The 22168-nt window shown below is 45.6% G+C and overlaps 1 protein-coding gene across 2 annotated transcripts in view; it reads left to right on the forward strand.

The window, feature by feature from the left end:
• LOC122929123 (B-cell receptor CD22-like) overlaps positions 1–22168 on the forward strand; it is a 518995-nt gene that overhangs the window by 480186 nt on the left and 16641 nt on the right. For both annotated transcript variants that reach the window (XM_044282611.1, XM_044282613.1), the window contains 2 exons: positions 1443–1517; positions 3048–3122. In XM_044282611.1, the coding sequence (XP_044138546.1) occupies positions 1443–1517; positions 3048–3122 (150 nt within the window). The remainder of the gene's footprint in view (positions 1–1442; positions 1518–3047; positions 3123–22168) is intronic.

Raw genomic sequence — 22168 nt, forward strand, 5'->3', positions numbered from 1 at the left:
ATGTGTGCCCATACATATTAGTCGGACACTGGCTGTACATGCTAATTCTGGACCAGCTGAAGATCTTATGATTATTGCTTGTTGCAAATCTTCCCTAATCTCAGTAGAGATTGCAGCAAGACAGGAGCTTCAGTGCTGGAAATGGGACCAAGTTCTCACTTCAGTTATTTGGTCAGTTATTTCCATCAGTAATTGTGGGCCAAAACCGGGTTATACCTCTTTGTGTAGGCTTCACTACTGGTTTTGGCTCAAAGTAACTGATGGTAATAACTGAAGTGAGAACTTGGCCTAAGTTTGTTTCGTTCTAGTAGACTCACCTTCCCTAGCCATCCTGTAATAGATTTTCATTTCAGATGGTAGAAGCACCATTTATAAAAATAAAAATAAAAATACACGCTCCCCTTAACATAGGGTGTACACATATGTAATAGGGCTTCATAGCAAAACTTAGCTCCACTCAGATTTGGGCCAAAATTATTTTTTTCTTTCATTGACGGCTCATGCAGACGGCCATTGCTTGGCCATTCCATGCATTGAGGACCTTAATTTGTGGTCCTCAAGGCATGAGCAATATCAGCGATCTATTTTTTTTTCAAGTTCTATTTTTTGTGGTGCCAAGATACGGAGAGAAACCCCATGGAAGCACTACGTTGTGCTTCCGCGGGGTTCCGTGCCACTGTTCTGTACTTCACCTTCCGGATTGCGTACCCATTCATGCACCTGACCTGCTGTTTGCAGAACGCAATTCCGACCCGGCTAGAGAACGGCCAGTCTGCATGAGCCCTAGGTGGAAGAAATTTTAATAAATAAAAAAATAGTAATTTAAAATGTCTCCTTCCAAATCACCCACTTTATCTGACTTTATATTGGAAAAATTGAATAGGTGCCTAATAAATATGGTACCCATTCTGGCCAGATTCATTTACAATGCATTTACACCAGGCAAATAGCAAAATACATTGATAAATCTCCTGCTTCCTTCCATCATAAAACTGGTTGCCTGCAGCCACCACTAGGGGGAGCTCAGATCAGAGGAATTTATGCAGTTAGGGTCAGTTCACATGATTAATTTTAAATGAAACAATTAAAAATTCCGCACAGATTCATTTTTTTCAGCATTTTTTTTGTGCATTTTTAATGTATTTTTGATGTGTTTTTTTTTCAACTAAATTTTGATGCGTTTTTTTGACATGTTTTTTTTAACCAATGGGTGTTCACTTCATTTCAATGCAGAATTTTCTGCTTGAGGTTTTTAAAGCATATCTGCACGCCACTGCCCCTCAACAAGTGTCAAGAAACTCTTCCTCATGCTGGTTTAGGATACCTAAGGGGTCCTACATCTTGAAATGGTGAAAAATTGGTGCAGTTCCCAGAGTTGGATATCTTATGATGTATTATCACCTAGCCAGTTTTTTAGCAATGTTTTTTTTTTTTTTTTGTAGACTGAAGCACCCCCCGATGCCACATACACTGACCTGATAAAACGGGATATTGAAAACGATTATGAACAATTCAAGGTAACTAATAACAATAGACGATGTTTATAAATAACATAAAAAATTAAATACAAAAACCTGCTCCTACATGTACATGTACAGTATGTGTGCCCATACATATTAGATGGACACTGGCTGTACATGCTAATTCTGGACCAGCTGAGGATCTAATGATTATTGGTTGTTGCAAATCTTCCCTAATCTCAGTAGAGATTGCAGCAAGACAGGAGCTTCAGTGCTGGAAATGGGACCAAGTTCTCACTTCAGTTATTTGGTCAGTTATTTCCATCAGTAATTGTGAGCCAAAAACCGGGTATACCTCTTTGTGTAGGCTTCACTACTGGTTTTGGCTCAAAGTAACTGATGGTAATAACTGAAGTGAGAACTTGGCCTAAGTTTTTTTCGTTCTAGTAGACTCACCTTCCCTAGCCATCCTGTAATAGATTTTCATTTCAGATGGTAGAAGCACCATTTATAAAAAAAATATAAAAAAAATGAATAAATACACGCTCCCTTCAACATGGGGTATACAAATATCTAATAGGGCATCATAGCAAAACTTAGCTCTGCTCAGTTTCCCAATACGTGCACGAAAATTACCCCAACGCAAAGTGCAACGTGCCTGATTTGGGACTAAATTATTTTTTTCTTTCATTGACGGCTCATGCAGACGGCCATTGCTTGGTCATTCCGTGCATTGAGGACCTCAATTTGTGGTCCTCAAGGCATGAGCAACATCAGTGATCTGTCTGCACCGCCAAAAAAATAGAACAAGTTCTATTTTTTGTGGAGCCAAGATACGGAGAGAAACCCCATGGAAGCACACCGTTGTGCTTCCGTGGGGTTCCGTGCCTCTGTTCTGCACTTCACCTTCCGGATTGCGTACCCAATCATGCAGCTGACCTGCTGTTTGCAGACCGCAATACCGACCCGGCCAGAGAACGGCCAGTCTGCATGAGCCCTAAGTGGAAGACATTTTTATTTAAAAAAAATTGTAATTTAAAATATCTCCTTCCAAATCACCCACTTTATCTGAATTTTATATCGGAAAAGTGGAATAGGTGCCTAATAAATATGGTACCCATTCTGACCAGATTCATTTACAATGTATTTACACCAGGCAAAGAGCAAAATACATTGATAAATCTCCTGCTTCCCTTCCATCATAAAACTGGCTGGTTGCCTGCAGCCACCACTAGGGGGAGCTCGGTGCAGAGGAATGTATGCAGTTAGGGTCAGTTCACACGACTAATTTTAAACGACACAATTAAAAATTCCACGCAGATTATTTTTTGGTGCATATTTAATGGATTTTTGATGTGGTTTTTTTTAACACCGTTTTGAGGTGGTTTTTTGAAGTGACTTTTTTAACCAATGGGTGTTCACTGCCCCTCAACAAGTGTCAAGAAACTCTTACCCATGCTGGTTTAGGATACCTAAGGGGTCCTACATCTTGAAATGGTGAAACATTGGTGCAGTCCCCAGGGTTGGATATCTTATGATCTATTATCACCTAGCCAGTTTTTTTAGCAATGTTTTTTTTTTTTGTAGACTGAAGCACCCCCCGATGCCACATACACTGACCTGATAAAACGAGATATTGAAAACGATTATGAACAATTCAAGGTAACTAATAACAATAGACAATGTTTATAAATAACATAAAAAATAAAATTTAAAAAACCTGCTCCTGCATGTACAGTATGTGTGCCCATACATATTAGATGGACACTGGCTGTACATGCTAATTTTGGACCAGCTGAAGATCTAATGATTATTGGTTGTTGCAAATCTTCCCTAATCTCAGTAGAGAGAAGTTGCCATTTCTTATTATCTTCTCCTGGGCAGGCGCGGGCGCAGGATACTCACCCTGTACTGTATTCTCCAATGGCTCAGACCTTCAAAACCCCACAGCTCCTTTGTGACGGGTCCGGACACCAAGATCTTCTGTCTATCTCAGTCGTAATATGAATAAATATACACTATTTACTCTGAATGCACTGAAGCTTTACTACACTCCTCGTACAAAGTCCTTTCTGTCACTTTCTTGTGCAAAGAGCCAAGTCATAGCTTATAGTAGTGCGCAAAAAGGAATTACTCACTGTTCTTTTAGTATAAAGTCTTTTTATTATCCAAAAGTTTAAATACTTCTCCTAGGGGTTAGATATTGCATAATTTTGCATAATGAGATTATATCCTGAAATCTGTTAATAGCCCTCCTCATTATGCAAAAGTATGCAATATATTTGTTACTAGTCCTCATCATTATGCATGATTATGGGGGTGTAGTCTCCCGAAACCTAGCATGTGATGAGGATATGCTGAAGACTTGGCAATCTCTGCGTATGTGGGGAATATGTGCTCTTCTGCTCTGTTTCCTGCTGCAGGCCACAGCCTGCATTTGCCAGGTAAGCCCTCTCCAGCTCTTCACCAGCCAGTGGCTGGCAACTCTGGGCTACTAGAGGCACCTCTCCTTGTGGAAAGAGGCCAGAGCAATAGGATATTCTAGTTTGCTAGTTCTTGCAAAGGTGTGCTGTTCCATTTGTCTGTCTGTGTACTGAATTCCTTATGGACACTGATTCCCTGCTGTCTAAACCAACTTGTGCCTGATTACCATATTGACCATTTACGGTCGACTCTAACTTCGGCCTGTACCTGACCATGGCTCTCAGTGCTCTGAACCAGCGTCTCTGACCATGTGGGTCAGCTGTCAACTACACAGAGACTACTTCAGGAGGTAGTAGCCTAGTGGTTTCCCTGCAGCAAAGTCCAGATCCTTCTACAGGGGGTAAAGTTTGAATAGAGGAGACTGCCTTGACCACAATCTTAGGTTTATCCCAAAGCAAAATCTGTTGGTTGATGCAGTTGTTCTACTCCCACTACCCTAATATCATTATGCTACATTCACATCTGTGCTGTACCTGATCTAGTAGCCTGCCCTTAACAGCCCTTATCTTTTGGTGTCACTGCAGACTAAGGCCCTGCACCGCCTGCCATCAAGAGACAGTGGGCGGTAGTTAAGCAGTTAAAATGAGTGATAACGGAGATCTGTGTGAGACACCTGCACTGTAATACTATTGTTTAATCTCACATCTGACAAGTGACCTATCAGTAGTTCCAATGTCTTGCAGTAATGGAGAATTCTTATTGTGACGACAGTACCATCACCACTAAAACCTGACAAAAACAATAAGTAAAACAAACCAAACTCAAACGCATATTGGAGCTATTAAGATCAGCGTAGGGGACAAATACTAATGTCCCTTGTAACTCTCCCTCTCCACTAACTAAAAAAGGAGTAGTCACTCCAGATAGAGGCGATCCTATGTCAGGAACCTGCTAACCACACTGGGATGACCTTGACACAGGACAGTTTGTAATAGTCTCTGGTTTCACAGTAATGGATGATAATACAGATGCCTTATATTTTCATTATTAAAGGGAAATGCCCATAACCATCTCTGGTACTCTGAGAAATCAGATATATCTGTACCGGTTAATATAATTAAATTTCTATTTCATAAAAAAAAACACATCTGTTTATGGAGATAATCGAGAATTTATTAGCAGACTTTCTCTTAGGAATTCATGCATAAAACCTCAACATTGCCAAACAGAAGTACTTCACCTCTCTCATCTCCTCACACTCAAAAAACCCAAATCAACTCTTTGAAACTTTCCATTCCCTTCTAAGCCCTAAAGTTTCAGAACCCATCACTGACCTTGGCGCTGATGACATGGCCATTTACTTCAGAGATAAGGTTGGCAATATCCGTAAGGAAATATTCTCCCAGTCCCCAACCAATTTCAATCCTCCTCCCTCCCATAATTCCACATGCTCTCTCTCCTCTTTTGACCCTATTACAGATAAAGAAGTCTCCAGGCTACTCTCTTCTTCTCTACCCACAACCTAGAGCAGTGATCCTATTCCCTTACACCTTCCTCAGTCCCTCTGCCCAGCTCTCATCACTCAACTCACTTGTCACAACCAGACAGCTGAGAAGCTCTGACAGAGGCCTTTCAGAACCTCCTCCTTGAGTTTCTGTGTTGTGGTATTCAGTTTCTCATCTCGTTAGCCTCTCTCAGCTGTCATGTGTTGGACTAATTGTTTCCCTTTAAATTCTTCCCCAGAAGGCTTTTCTGGGCGGCTTATACTACTTCCTGGAGTGTGTGTGCTCGCTGACTCTGTCCTCCTGTTTGCTTCAAAGCTAAGTGTTGTACCTTTATCTGTTATTTTCTGTTTGCTGGATCCCAGGTGACCCTGACTCCCTCCGTATATTGTGTAGGGAGCCGGTGGTCGTGTCCCCTCACTATTGTAGGGTGCTCAGGGCTTTATAGTCAAGGTTCGTGGATATGCAAACCTCCACCATTCGGATCTTTGCATAGGCTGAGCAGCCAGGGAAAGTGCCAGGTCTTCTGCAGGGGTCTCCCTTGGTTCCTTAGTTTTGGGATCCAGCGAGTCGTTTATACATGTTGCTTTGCCTTGTTTCCTGTACACCGTCCGTGACATTATAAGCCGCCATAACCGTCTCAAGTATGGATCCGGTTTCACTTTTGGCTGAACGCTTCCAGGGTCTTTCATTGGAGGTAGCTGATCTCCGTAAGACTTTTTCTCAGCTGCTTCAAGTGACCGGTTCAGCTTGCGTTCATGGAGTTTGTTCTGAGCCTAAGATCTCGCTCCCGGATACGTTCTCCGGGGGTAGTGAGAATTTTGTGCGTTTTAGAGAGGCTTGCAAACTCTATTTTCGCCTTCTTCCCCACTCCTCTGGTGATGAGGAACGGAGGGTGGGGATCATTATATCGCTGCTCAGAGGTAACGCTCAGTCCTGGGCCTTTTCGCTGCCGGAGGGGGCACGGCCTCTCCGTTCAGTGGATGAATTCTTTTTAGCCCTGGGTCAGATATACAGGTCCTTCTAAAAAAATTAGCATATTGTGATAAAGTTCATTATTTTCTGTAATGTACTGATAAACATTAGACTTTCATATATTTTAGATTCATTACACACCAACTGAAGTAGTTCAAGCCTTTTATTGTTTAAATATTGATAATTTTGGCATACAGCTCATGAAAACCCAAAATTCCTATCTCAAAAAATTAGCATATTTCATCCGACCAATAAAAGAAAAGTGTTTTTAATACAAAAAAATTCAACCTTCAAATAATTATGTTCAGTTATGCACTCAATACTTTCTCTTCCCAATATCCCACAGATTCTCTATGGGGTTCAGGTCAGGAGAGTTGGCAGGCCAATTGAGCACAGTAATACCATGGTCAGTAAACCATTTACCAGTGGTTTTGGCACTGTGAGCAGGTGCCAGGTCGTGCTGAAGAATGAAATCTTCATCTCCATAAAGCTTTTCAGCAGATGGAAGCATGAAGTGCTCCAAAATCTCCTGATAGCTAGCTGCATTGACCCTGCCCTTGATAAAACACAGTGGACCAACACCAGCAGCTGACATGGCACCCCAGACCATCACTGACTGTGGGTACTTGACACTGGACTTCAGGCATTTTGGCATTTCCCTCTCCCCAGTCTTCCTCCAGATTCTGGCACCTTGATTTCCGAATGACATGCAAAATTTGCTTTCATCCGAAAAAAGTACTTTGGACCACTGAGCAACAGTCCAGTGCTGCTTCTCTGTAGCCCAGGTCAGGCGCTTCTGCCGCTGTTTCTGGGGAATGCGGCACCTGTAGCCCATTTCCTGCACACGCCTGTACACGGTGGCTCTGGATGTTTCTACTCCAGACTCAGTTCACTGCTTCCGCAGGTCCCCCAAGGTCTGGAATCGGTCCTTCTCCACAATCTTCCTCAGGGTCCGGTCACCTCTTCTCGTTGTGCAGCGTTTTCTGCCACACTTTTTCCTTCCCACCGACTTCCCACTGAGGTGCCTTGATACAGCACTCTGGGAACAGCCTATTCGTTCAGAAATTTCTTTCTGTGTCTTACCCTCTTGCTTGAGGGTGTCAATGATGGCCTTCTGGACAGCAGTCAGGTGGGCAGTCTTACCCATGATTGCGGTTTTGAGTAATGAACCAGGCTGGGAGTTTTTAAAAGCCTCAGGAATCTTTTGCAGGTGTTTAGAGTCAATTAGTTGATTCAGATGATTAGGTTAATAGCTCGTTTAGAGAACCTTTTCGTGATATGCTAATTTTTTGAGATAGGAATTTTGGGTTTTCATGAGCTGTATGCCAAAATCATCAATATTAAAACAATAAAAGGCTTGAACTACTTCAGTTGGTGTGTAATGAATCTAAAATATATGAAAGTCTAATGTTTATCAGTACATTACAGAAAATAATTAATTTTATCACAATATGCTAATTTTTTTAGAAGGACCTGTATGATGATCCGGATCGTATTGATCTGGCTGAGTCTAAACTACGTCTATTATGCCAGGGTAAACAATCCGCAGAAATATACTGCTCAGAATTTCGGAGATGGGCAGTTGATACTGGTTGGAATGATGCTGCGCTCCGAAATCAATTTTGCCATGGTCTTTCAGAGGGATTGAAAGATGCATTTGCCTTTCATGAGAGCCTATTTCTTTGGACTCTGCTATGTCTCAGGCCGTTCGTATTGACAGGCGTCTTAGAGAGAGGGGAGAGATGTACCCTTCCTGTCATACTTGGTCCCAGGACAGTGCAGCGGTCCCATTCTGTGCGCAGGGGTCTCAGTCGCCGTCAGCCCCTTCTGAGCAGGAGCCCATGCAGCTGGGGTTGATTGCTTCTGACAATAGAAGATTCAGCCCGCATGGGAGGGTTTGTTTTTGTTGTGGAGGTATAAATCATTTGGCAAATATTTGTCCCTCTAGGAGATTCAGGCAGTTTTCTGGGAGTAATAAAGAAACAAACAGGAAAAAATCTTTTAAAAATGTTCCGTCTGTTACTATTGGCAGGGTTGAGGCGGAAATTGAAGGTTTTCCATTTGCTTGTAGTTCCCGTTTTGTCCTGCCGGCTAGGGTGGCGCTAGAGAGCAAGAACATTTTTTGTGAGATTTTTGTGGATAGTGGAGCAGCGGTTAATCTCATTGATAATCATTTTGCGATAACTCATGGTTTCCAGGTGCGCACTTTGGGAAAGGATATTCCTGTTTTTGCTATCGATTCCGCTCCACTTTCTCAAAAATCATTAAAGGGCATAGTTCACAATATCCGTTTAATTGTGAGTGATGCTCATGTTGAGGATGTGTCATGTTTCGTCCTTAGCGGTTTACCCACCCCTCTGGTGTTGGGGCTGCCCTGGCTTACTAAGCATAACCCCACCATTGATTGGCAAGCGAGGCAAATAAATGGTTGGAGTGACTTTTGCAGAGAGAATTGCCTCATGACATCTGTTTCTGAGGTTGCTACTAAGACTGTACCATCTTTTCTCTCTGAATTTTCGGATGTCTTCTCTGAGAGTGGAGTTCAGGATTTGCCCCCGCACAGGGAGTACGATTGCCCTATTAATCTCATCCCAGACACCAAGCTGCCTAAATCTCATTTATACAATCTTTCCCAACCTGAGAGGATCGCTATGCGTGCTTATATCTCTGAGAGTCTGAGAAAGGGACACATACGACCCTCGAACTCACCTGTTGCCGCTGGTTTTTTCTTTGTTAAGAAAAAAGATGGTTCTTTAAGACCTTGTCTGGATTTCAGGGAGCTGAACAATATCACAATTCGTGACCCTTATCCGCTTCCTCTGATCCCGGACCTATTTAACCAGGTTGTTGGGGCTAAAGTCTTTTCCAAATTAGATTTAAGAGGGGCATACAACCTGGTCAGGGTCAGAGAAGGGGACGAATGGAAGACGGCCTTCAATACCCCTGAGGGCCATTTTGAAAACTTGGTTATGCCTTTTGGTTTGATGAATGCCCCAGCCGTTTTTCAGCATTTCGTGAACAGCATTTTTTATCATTTGATGGGAAAATTTGTATTGGTGTATTTGGATGACATTTTGATTTTTTCTCCCGATTTCAAAACCCATAAGGAACATTTACGTCAGGTCTTGCTCATCCTGCGGGAGAATAAATTATATGCAAAACTGGAAAAATGTGTGTTTGCGGTTCCAGAAATTCAATTTCTGGGGTTTCTTCTCTCCGCTTCTGGTTTTCGCATGGACCCCGAGAAGGTCCGCGCTGTGCTTGAGTGGGAGCTTCCTGAGAATCAAAAGGCGCTGATGCGTTTTTTGGGCTTTGCCAATTATTACAGGAAGTTAATTTAGAATTATTCTTCTATTGTTAAACCACTCACTGATATGACCAGAAAGGGGGTCGATTTTTCTTCTTGGTCAGTAGAGGCGCGTAAGGCTTTTTCTGATATCAAGGAGAGTTTTGCTTCCGCTCCCATCTTGGTGCAACCTGATGTTTCTTTACCCTTCATAGTTGAGGTTGATGCTTCTGAGGTGGGTGTGGGGGCGGTCTTGTCTCAGGGTTCCTCTCCTGCCAATTGGCGACCGTGTGCCTTTTTCTCAAGAAAACTCTCCTCCGCAGAGAAAAATTACGATGTGGGAGATAGGGAATTGTTGGCCATCAAGTTGGCTTTTGAGGAATGGCGCCATTGGCTAGAGGGAGCCAGACACCCTATTACCGTATTTACTGACCATAAAAATCTGGCCTACTTGGAGTCAGCCAAGCGTCTGAACCCGAGACAGGCCAGATGGTCGTTGTTCTTTTCTAGGTTTAATTTTGTTGTCACGTTCCGCCCTGGAGTTAAGAATGTGAAGGCATATGACCTGTCACGTTGTTTTCCGGGAGGTGGGAATTTTGAAGACCCGGGTCCCATTTTGGCTGAAGGTGTGGTGGTCTCTGCTCTTTTTCCTGAATTGGAGGCAGAGGTGCAGACAGCCCAGTCAGAGGCTCCTGATCTTTGTCCTCCTGGGAGGTTGTTTGTGCCTCTCGCTTTAAGACACAAGATTTTTAAAGAACACCACGATACGGTCCTTGCTGGGCACCCGGGGGTAAGAGCCACACTGGATCTCATCGCTCGGAGATTCTGGTGGCCTGCGCTTCGTAAGTCGGTTGAGGGTTTTGTGGCAGCCTGCGAGACTTGCGCTCGTGCCAAAGTCCCTCATTCATGGCCATCAGGTCCTCTCCTTCCCTTACCCATTCCTTCCCGTCCTTGGACACATCTGTCCATGGACTTCATAACGGACCTGCCTCGTTCCTCGGGGAAGACTGTGATTCTGGTGGTGGTGGACCGTTTTAGCAAAATGGTGCATTTCATCCCTTTTCCTGGTTTGCCCAATGCTAAGACGCTGGCGCAGGCATTTGTTGATCACATTGTCAAATTGCACGGTATTCCTTCAGACATAGTCTCTGATAGGGGCACGCAGTTTGTTTCCAGATTCTGGAAGGCTTTCTGTTCTCGCTTGGGGGTTCGGTTGTCATTCTCTTCTGCGGTTCTCTTCAGTACCTTGTTCACTGGGAGGGGTATGGTCCTGAGGAGAGGATGTGGGTCCCAGTGACGGACATTAAAGCCTCTCGTCTTATCAGGGCTTTCCATAGGTCTCATCCTGAGAAGGTGGGTTCTGAGTGTCCGGAGTCCACTCGTAGAGGGAGGGGTACTGTCACAACCAGACAGCTGAGAAGCTCTGACAGAGTCCTTTCAGAACCTCCTCCTTGAGTTTCTGTGTTGTGGTATTCAGCTCCTCCTCTCGTTAGCCTCTCTCAGCTGTCATGTGTTGGACTAATTGTTTCCCTTTAAATTCTTCCCCAGAAGGCTTTTCTGGGCGGCTTATACTACTTCCTGGAGTGTGTGTGCTCGCTGACTCTGTTCTCCTGTTTGCTTCAAAGCTAAGTGTTGTACCTTTATCTGTTATTTTCTGTTTGCTGGATCCCAGGTGACCCTGACTCCCTCCGTATATTGTGTAGGGAGCCGGTGGTCGTGTCCCCTCACTATTGTAGGGTGCTCAGGGCTTTATAGTCAAGGTTCGTGGATATGCAAACCTCCACCATTCGGATCTTTGCATAGGCTGAGCAGCCAGGGAAAGTGCCAGGTCTTCTGCAGGGGTCTCCCTTGGTTCCTTAGTTTTGGGATCCAGCGAGTCGTTTATACATGTTGCTTTGCCTTGTTTCCTGTACACCGTCCGTGACATCACTACAATATTTAAGCTCTCTCTTCTGATATCTTTTCATCCTCTTGGGGAGGTGGCAGCTGCATGAGGAGACCACAGAGTGGCCCAGTGATGTAGTGTTGATGTAGCAGCAGCATGAGGAGACCACAGAGTGGCCCAATAACATAGGGCCAGATTTATCATTAGCTCAGGTCAGAATAATGGAGTGAAAAAGTCCCCAAAAAATGCGCAAACGCTAAAACTGCGCACAAATTTGCGACTTTTTTCTGCTCTGCACTATGCTCGCCAGTTTTCTGTAAGTGGGCGTGTTTTCTTATGTAAATTAATCTCTAGACAGATTTACTATTGGGACTACTTAAAAAGTCACAAAAAAGTCGCAATTTCACTCCAGTGAGGACCATGCTTATCTTATGAGACTTTTTAATAGAACATGCGACTTTTTCATAAAAACTTGCAACTTTTTCGTAAAGATGTGTGACTTTTGTAAAGCTGCTTACTGATGGATAAACTGCTACTGTCAAACCACATTTATTACAGTCTTAAAGGGCCAATCATAAATCTGACTTGGCTAAAACTGACTTTAGCAATATGTGAAAGTGGAGTGAGCTGTCAGAGTCATGATAAATCTGGCCCATAGTGTTTAAGTAGCAGCAGCATGAGGAGACCACAGAGTGGCCCAGTGACATAGTGTTGAGGTAGCAGCAGCATGAGGAGACCACAAAGTAATGAGGTGGCAGCAGCATGAGGAGAGCACAGAGTGGTGAAGTGGCAGCAGCATAAGTATACCGCAGAGTGGCCCAGTGACATAGTGGTGAGGTGGCAGCACCATGAGAAGACCACAGAGTAGTGATGTGAAAGCAGCATGATGAGACCACAGAGTTGCCCAGTGACATTATGTTGAGGTAGCAGCAGCATATGAGACCACAGAGTGGCCCAGTGACATAGTGTTGATGTAGTAGCAGCATGAGGAGACCACGGAGTGGCTCAGTGACATAATGTTGAGGTAGCAGCAGCATAAGGAGACCACAGAGTGGCCCAGACACATAGTGCTGATGTAGAAGCAGCATGAGGAGACTACAGAGTGGCACAGTGACAGAGTGGGGAGGTGGGGGGCAATACTAGTACCAGCTGAAGATGGTGGCTGGAAGTAGGAGCACCTGGCATAAGGTGTGGCATCAGGTGGGTGGCAGCATCAGAATAGTAGCTGAAGAAGGTAGCCAGAAGAAACAGGCTTCTTTGTCAACGTGTACGTGTGGCCCCACAGATGATCTAGTCTGATATATCAGCCACTGGTGTTTGAAAATCCTGGCTGATCCACACCTGATTTATTTTCACAAAGGTCAGTTTTTCCACAGGTGAGTTCTCCCTGGGGTAACTATGGCCCCAAACACACTAGACATCTGATGCCACACTGCTGGCCGGGCAGGAAAGATTGTCCAGGGCAAACTCGGCCAGTTAAGACAACAAATCGAGTTTGGCTGCCCAGTAGTCCAGGGACTATTCGATATGGGGTGGCAGAGTACACTCTAAGTATGCCACTACCTGATGGTTCAGGTTCTGTTCTATGTCTACCTGCTACTGCTGGTGAGTAGTTTATTTAATAGGCGGGTGAAGAGAATTACTCATCAGCGACTCTAGACTTAAGTTGCTGCTGGAACTGGTACTGCTCCTAGCCCCCCCAACCCACTCCCCTCAAGCAACTATGGTAGTGGAACGTAAGCGCAGAGGGCCCCCTGGGCAGACCTGCGTGAGAATGGGCGATGGTGCACATAGTCAGCCAACTGACTACATAGGATGTCTTGATAGTAATTCAGTCTGTCCTCCCTGTCAGCAGGTGTAAAAAAGACCCCAAGTTAAGACCGGTATCGAGGGTGTAACATGGTGGAGAGCCAGTAGTCATCCCTCTGGCTTATGGTGATAGTTCGGCTATCACTATGCAAGCAAGTGAGCATGCATCGGGCCATTTGCACAAGTGACTAGGAGAAATTCCCTGCCTCCATCTCCACTGCATACTGCCAAGGTGTGTCTGTGTTCACTGCCTCGTCTTTAGGGATGAGCGAACCCGAACTGTATAGTCACGGACCCGAACCCGAACATTTTTGTAAAAGTCTGGGTTCGGGGTTCATCGCTTTCTTGGCACTTTTTGAAAGGCTGCAAAGCAGCTAATCAACAAGCGTCATACTACTTGCCCCAAGAGGCCGTCACAGCCATGCCTACTATTGGCATGGCTGTGATTGGCCAGTGCAGCATGTGACCCAGCCTCTATTTAAGCTGGAGTCACGTAGCGCCGCACGTCACTCTGCTCTGATCAGTGTAGGACTGAATTAAGACTTAATTCAGTGATTGATCTACAGCTGTGGATCATTGAACTGCTGCTATTCAATTGCTCACTGTTTTTAGGCTGCCCAGAGCGTTTTTCAGTCACTTTTTGCTGGGGTGATCGGCGGCCATTTTGTGTCTTGTGGTGCGCCAGCACAAGCTGCCACTAAGTACATTTAACCATCAATAGTGTGGTTATTTTTTGGCTATAGCCTACATCAGGGTCAAGCTGTCAACAAGTGCATTTAACTATCAATAGTGTGGTTATTTTTTGGCTATATCCTACATCAGGGGCAAGCTGTCACCAAGTGCATTTAACCATCAATAGTGTGGTTATTTTTTGGCTATATCCTACATCAGGGTCAAGCTGTCACCAATCAATAGTGTGGTTATTTTTTGGCTATATCCTACATATGGGGCAAGCTGTCACCAAGTGCATTTAACCATCAATAGTGTGGTTATTTTTTGGCTATATCCTACATATGAGGCAAGCTGTCACCAAGTGCATTTAACCATCAATAGTGTGGTCATTTTTTGGCTATATCCTACATCAGGGTCAAGCTGTCACCAAGTGCATTTAACCATCAATAGTGTGGTTATTTTTTAGCTATATCCTACATCAGGGGCTTGGCTGTGCTTGCTATTTTATTGAGGGGTGAAATACAATTGCCAAAATAGCAGTATCCTAAATCTGGTGTTTCAGCTGTGGCCAGCCAATTGTAATACTGTCTGCTGTCTGGCAAAGGATATATTTTTGTTCAGGGTTGAAATACAATTCCCAACTTAGCAATTTCCTAAATTAGTGGTTTCTGCTGTATCAGGGCTAATTTAAATCTATTCATTAAAAGGGTATATAAGATTCAAGGTGCAGATAGGGTCATTCTCAATAACTTCTCACACACGCTACTGTGCATATCCCAGTCTAATTCTGTCTGTAAATGTATACCTGTCACCCAGTGCCTAAATACTAGGCCTAAAATTTATATTCAGCTAAATCTGTCGTTACCGCTGTCCTGTTGTGGATGGGCAAGTTATTTAGTGTCCGTCAAAGCACATTTTTTGTTCTTTGTTGAAATACAATTCCCAATTTAGCAATTCTCTAAATTAGTGGTTTCTGCTGTATCAGGCCTACTTTAAATCTATCCCTAAAAGGGTATATTAGATTCAAGGTGCAGATAGGGTCATTCTCAATAACTTCACACACACGCTACTGTGCAATTCCAAGTCTAATTCTGTGTGTAAACGTATACCCATCACCCAGCGCCTAAATAATAGGCCTCAAATTTATATTCATCTAAGGCTACTTTCACACTAGCGTTCGGGTGTCCGCTTGTGAGCTCCATTTGAAGGGGCTCACAAGCGGCCCCGAACGCATCCGTCAAGCACTAATGCATTCTGAGTGGATGCGGATCCGCTCAGAATGCATCAGTCTGGCGGCGTTCAGCCTCCGCTCCGCTCAGCAGGCGGACACCTGAATGCTGCTTGCAGCGTTCGGATGTCCGCCTGGCCGTGCGGAGGCGTGCGGATCCGTCCAGACTTGCAATGTAAGTCAATGGGGACGGATCCGTTTGAAGATGACACACTATGGCTCAATCTTCAAATGGATCCGTCCCCCATTGACTTTACATTGAAAGTCTGGACGGATCCGTCTGAGGCTACTTTCACACTTAGAAATTTTTTAACAATATAATGCAGACGGATAAGCTCTGAACGCAAGTGTGAAAGTAGCCTAAATCTGTCATTATTGCTGTGGCTGGTCAAGTTATTTAGTGTCCGTCAAAGCACAGTTTTTGTTCTGGGTTGAAATACAATTCCCAATTTTGCAATTCTCTAAATTAGTGGTTTCTGCTGTATCAGGCCTACTTTAAATCTATCCCTAAAAGGGTATATAAGATTCAAGGTGCTGATAGGGTCATTCTCAATAACTCCACACAAACGCTACTGTGCATTTCCAAGTCTAATTCTGTGTGTAAATGTATACCTGTCACCCAGCGCCTAAATAATAGGCCTCAAATTTATATTCATCGAAATCTGTCATTATTGCTGTGCCTTTATTAGTGTAATACGGTACCTAAATAGATAGCCAGATAGTGTTAGGTGTCTGTAAAAAAAGGCCTGAATTTGAATTCAATACATTGGGCCAAATAATATTTTTGTTATTGTGGTGAACGGTAACAATGAGGAAAACATCTAGTAAGGGATGCGGACGCGGACATGGTCGTGGTGGTGTTAGTGGAACCTCTGGTGCTGGGAGAGGACGTGGCCGTTCTGCCACAGCCACACGTCCTAGTGTACCAACTACCTCAGGTCCCAGTAGCCGCCATAATTTACAGCGATATTTGGTGGGGCCCAATGCCGTTCTAAGGATGGTAAGGCCTGAGCAGGTACAGGCATTAGTCAATTGGGTGGCCGACAGTGGATCCAGCACGTTCACATTATCTCCCACCCAGTCTTCTGCAGAAAGCGCACAGATGGCGCCTGAAAACCAAGCCCATCAGTCTGTCACATCACCCCCATGCATATCAGGGAAACTGTCTGAGCCTCAAGTTATGCAGCAGTCTCTTATGCTGTTTGAAGACTCCGCTGGCAGGGTTTCCCAAGGGCATCCACCTAGCCCTTCCCCAGCGGTGAAAGACATAGAATGCACTGACGCACAACCACTTATGTTTCCTGATGATGAGGACATGGGAATACCACCTCAGCATGTCTCTGATGATGACGAAACACAGGTGCCAACTGCTGCGTCTTTCTGCAGTGTGCAGACTGAACAGGAGGTCAGGGATCAAGACTGGGTGGAAGACGATGCAGGGGACGATGAGGTCCTAGACCCCACATGGAATGAAGGTCGTGCCACTGACTTTCACAGTTCGGAGGAAGAGGCAGTGGTGAGACCGAGCCAACAGCGTAGCAAAAGAGGGAGCAGTGGGCAAAAGCAGAACACCCGCCGCCAAGAGACTCCGCCTGCTACTGGCCGCCGCCATCTGGGACCGAGCTCCCCAAAGGCGGCTTCAAGGAGTTCCCTGGCATGGCACTTTTTCAAACAATGTGCTGACGACAAGACCCGAGTGGTTTGCACGCTGTGCCATCAGAGCCTGAAGCGAGGCATTAACGTTCTGAAGCTTAGTACAACCTGCATGACCAGGCACCTGCATGCAAAGCATGAACTGCAGTGGAGTAAACACCTTAAAAACAAGGAAGTCACTCAGGCTCCCCCAGCTACCTATTCTGCTGCTGCCGCCTCGGCCTCTTCTGCTGCTGCCGCCGCCTAGGCCTCTTCCTCCGCCTCTGGAGGAACGTTGGCACCTGCCGCCCAGCAAACATGGGATGTACCACCAACACCACCACCTGCGTCACCAAACATCTCAACCATGTCACACGGCAGTGTTCAGCTCTCCATCTCACAAACATTTGAGAGAAAGCGTAAATTCCCACCTAGCCACCCTCGATCCCTGGCCCTGAATGCCAGCATTTCTAAACTACTGGCCTATGAAATGCTGTCATTTAGGCTGGTGGACACAGACATCTTCAAACAGCTCATGTCGCTTGCTGTCCCACAGTATGTTGTTCCCAGCCGCCACTACTTCTCCAAGAGAGCCGTGCCTTCCCTGCACAACCAAGTATCCGATAAAATCAAGTGTGCACTGCGCAACGCCATCTGTGGCAAGGTCCACCTAACCACAGATACGTGGACCAGTAAGCACGGCCAGGGACGCTATATCTTCCTAACTGCACACTGGGTAAATGTAGTGGCGGCTGGGCCCCAGATGGAGAGCTGTTTGGCGCACGTCCTTCCGCCGCCAAGGATCGCAGGGCAACATTCTTTGCCTCCTGTTGCCTCCTCCTCCTACTCGGCTTCCTCCTCCTCCTCTTCTTCCACCTGCTCATCCAGTCAGCCACACACCTTCACCACCAACTTCAGCACAGCCCGGGGTAAACGTCAGCAGGCCATTCTGAAACTCATATGTTTCTCTGCTGACATGAAGCCTGAATCTCTGTTATGGGACCTCTCTCCTCTGCCTGTGTGTGTGCTGGGCCTAAATATCTGACAATGGACTGTTCCAGTGTTGGGTGACGTGAAGCCTGATTCTCTGCTATGACATGAAGACTGATTCTCTGCTGACATGAAGCCTGAATCTCTGTTTTGGGACCTCTCTCCTCTGTCTGGGTGCCGGGGCCTAAATATATGACAATGGACTGTTCCAGTGTTGGGTGACGTGAAGCCTGATTCTCTGCTATGACATGAAGACTGATTCTCTGCTGACATGAAGCCATATTCTCTGCTATGGGACCTTTCTCCAATTGATATTGGTTAATTTTTATTTATTTTATTTTTATTTTTATTAATTTCCCTATCCACATTTGTTTGCAGTGGATTTAACTACATTTTGCTGCCTTTTGCAGCCCTCTAGCCCTTTCCTGGGCTGTTTTACAGCCTTTTTAGTGCCGAAAAGTTCGGGTCCCCATTGACTTCAATGGGGTTCGGGTTCGGGACGAAGTTCGGGTCGGATTCGGATCCCGAACCCGAATATTTCCGGGAAGTTCGGCCGAACTCGAACATCCAGGTGTTTGCTCAACTCTAGTAATAATGCCTTGGGACTGTCCACCTTGGCTCGGCACAATCCATCAGTTCTCTGAAAGGCGCAGAGTCCACCAAATGGATAGGGAGGGACTGTAGTACTAGCAACTTGGACAGGAGTACGTTCAGCTTCTGTGCCGTTGGTTGAGTGCACACATACTGTTGCCTTTTTTGCAATCACCTTGGTAATTGATTGCTGATGGAACAAGTGATGAGGAGTAGGAGGAGAAGCAGGAGTATCAGGACCAGTAGATGATGGTAAGAAACACAGATCCCTTCTGCTGAGGTGGTGGAGCGTTGACTGCCAGAGAATGGGTGCAGGCCACTGGGTGATGCAGCGGTTGCTGTGTCAGGCTGTACCACTACATTAGCGCCACGGTTTTCCCAAACCACTTTATGGTGATGCTGCATGTGTTGCTGCAGGGCTGTGGTGCCAACATTGGCACCCTGGCCATGTTCTTCTTCTTCCCACAGATTCTACAACTTGCCATGATGACGTCCTCTGTCGGCTTGATAAAAAATTGCCAAACCACCGAGGAAGGCATTTTCCCCCCACCACCCTGTGCTTGCTGCCTGCTACCACTGCCTCTGCGAACCCATGCACTGCTACTTCTTTCCTGGATGGGTAGCATGCTTTGCCATAGACCTCACAATGCTGCCACCCTGCTGACTCACAACCAGGCTACCACCCTGCTGGCTCAGCCACTGTCTCACGCACAAACTTACACACTCTTCTTTTGATGATGATGAAGCTCCCTCTTCACCCGCCTCCCACCTGCGATCGGCTACTTCATCATCCGCTACTATCTGCGCGTCACTGATGTCATCCTCACCAGGCTCAGGGCCACATGCCTGACTGCTCAGAACACCAACTCCCACGAGACTCTTATTGTCACTACTTGCCTGCGTACCAGAGGAAGCAGCAGTTCTCTCCTATACATTTTGGTTGGGCAGCAGCTGCTGACTGTCCTTTAGAAGCTCGTATTTGCTGAAAAGTGGAGCCGAACCTACAGCATACAATACTTCTCGAGCAGAAGGAACAGAAAACTAAAGAGGCAGGTTCAGGACAGGTGGGGCTACAGAGCTTGTTCCTGGACCATGCCAACTAAGTGTGGTATCAGAGGATCCCACCGACTCCTGGCTGAGGGTGTCTGATGTCATTTGAGATGAAGTTGAAGACTGAGACAACCATTCAAGCACCCCTGGGTTGACACACGACTGCTAAATGACACTGGCAGCTCTGGCCTGTCGCTGTGACTTGTGCTGCCACCCCTTCTTCTGCTGTTTCTACGTATATTATATTTATGTGTTATAGAACTTGAACACCCAAAAATCTGTAGTATCAGGCTGCAATTTCACCGGAGAATTAAGAATGAATGGATGTACTTACAGTGGGGAAAAGTAAGTATTTGATACACTGGCAAATTTGCAAGTTTTGCCACCTACAAAGAATGGAGAGGTCTGTAATTTAAATTTTAGGTATACTTCAACTGTGAGAGACAGAATCTAAAAATAAAATCCAGAATATCACATTGTCCGATTTTTTAATAATTAATTAGCATTTTATTGCATGAAATAAGTATTTGACATAATAGAAAAACAGAACTTAATATTTGGTACAGAAACCTTTGTTTGCAATTACAGAGGTCAGATGTTTCCTGAAGTTCTTGACCAAGTTTGCACACACACTGCAGCAGGGATTTTTGCCCACTCCTCCATACAGATCTTCTCCAAATCTTTCAGGTTTCGGGACTGTCACTTTGAGGTTCAGCTCCCTCCAAAGATTTTCGATTGGGTTCAGGTCTGGAGACTAGCTAGGCCACTCAAGGACCTTGAAATGCTTATTACGGAGCCACTCTTTAGTTGCCATGGCTGTGTGTTTCGGGTCATTGTTATGCTGGAAGACCCAGCTGTAGGGTTGAAGGTCTGGGACTGCCACCCAGCTCTCCGGCAGTGTACATTGGGGCCGAATTGAGCTGAGGAAGTATTGGTACTCCTGCTCCAGATCCCACTCCATTGTCACTAAAGATGCAGGTCTTTCCTCACCTCTCTTGCTGTAGACCAATCATGCATAGCCTCCCTGTAGTCATAGATATCCCGGAACCGGGACTCTCCAGCATCTCCGAACTCTGGGTCTGCAATGGCCTCAAACAACAAGCCAGGGCCATCATAATCCTCACCCTCGGGTCTGAGGGTGAGGATTATGATGCCGATGATGTACGACTTCCAGGGCCTCGTGCCAGACGCCTTTCCGGACTGCATCCCTCCAGACCGGGTCATCCCCCTCTTCATAGTGGAATGCTGTTCGGGAACTAGCTGATTCCATGCTGCTGTAGCCAGGGGCACTGTATGGGGGAAAGCATTGCCCTCAACTGTGTACATCCACGAACGGTGTCTCCGAGCTGCTTATCCTCGCACTATGACGCTGTCCCACTGCTTGCCACCAATGTAACGGAATGCCTGTAACCACGACTGGGTACCTCCATTGATGGATGCTCCTAGTGCTTCCCGAGGACTCCAAGCACTCCACTTGACACCATAAGCACTGCAGATCCCACGAACCGCCACAGCTTGGTTGGGGTCTCGCCATCTCCTACCCACCCTGAACCTACGACAAGGCCCCAGGCTCCAGTGGGTGAATCTCTCTTCCTTCAGAGAGCGATGCAGGAGCAAGCGTTTAAAAGAGCTCAGTGATTATAGCCAGGGGAGTATACAGCGTATAGCAATCCCCAGTGTAGATGCAATCTTTACCCCCACACATGAGACAAGGCTCTATGCTGAGGGTAAAACAGGAACTCTTTAATGGGTTATTTTTCAGCCTTTTCTATGTAGGTCTCCCAGCGAGGGACACTCCCCCTGTGGACATTGTGTAAGACTGTGACAGTTTATATATTAGCCAATCACATGCATTTACAGTATTAAAACCTTCCCAGCCATTGTACACAAACCCCCCCGTCTGTGACGCAATCAACAAAATACAATTAACAAAACACAATAGCCTCTGCCTGTGATACAATTACCAAACATAATGGGCTAACTTAATCACTCACAGGCAGAAAACACACATTTTTTCCAAAACACAGAAACGCCTCAAAAACCCACATATCCCCATAATTTCTACATCCATAGATAGCTCTGATCTGGGCAAACAGATCCGAGCAGGGTTTCCCGAATTCCATGGAAGACACATTTGACCGACAGCAAGCATGGCTTTCCTGCCCAAAACAGTTCTAGAGATTTAGGCTGTGCGGCTGTGTGTGTGATTTGGGTCTGCCTTCTCCCTCAAAGTTATAATATGGGCCATAATCCTGAGGCAAGAAGCTGGCAAACAGGCCACTCCAAAACCTAGTGGCAAGGTTATTTCTGCCACACCCCTCTTCTCCATAGTGGCCCCTATAGTGCTTCCCCCTATTTTTCATAGTGCTCCCCCATATATTGGCAATATATAGGGCCCCCATAGTGCTTCCCCCTCTTCACCATAGTGGCCCCTATAGTACTTCCCCCTCTTCTCTATAGTGCCCCCCCATATTTGGGGTGTATATAGGGCCTTCATAGTGCTTCCCCTCTTCTCCATAGTGGCCCCCATAGTGCTTGCCCTCTTCTCCATAGTGCCCCCCTCCCATGTTGTGCCAGTATATAGGGCCCCCACCCCCCTTCTTGCCACAGTATACTATAAATAATAAAAACTATAAACACATATACTTACCTTATGCTGCTGTC

The sequence above is a fragment of the Bufo gargarizans genome, chromosome 2 (genome assembly GCF_014858855.1).
Source record: "Bufo gargarizans isolate SCDJY-AF-19 chromosome 2, ASM1485885v1, whole genome shotgun sequence".
Classification (NCBI taxonomy): domain Eukaryota; kingdom Metazoa; phylum Chordata; class Amphibia; order Anura; family Bufonidae; genus Bufo; species Bufo gargarizans.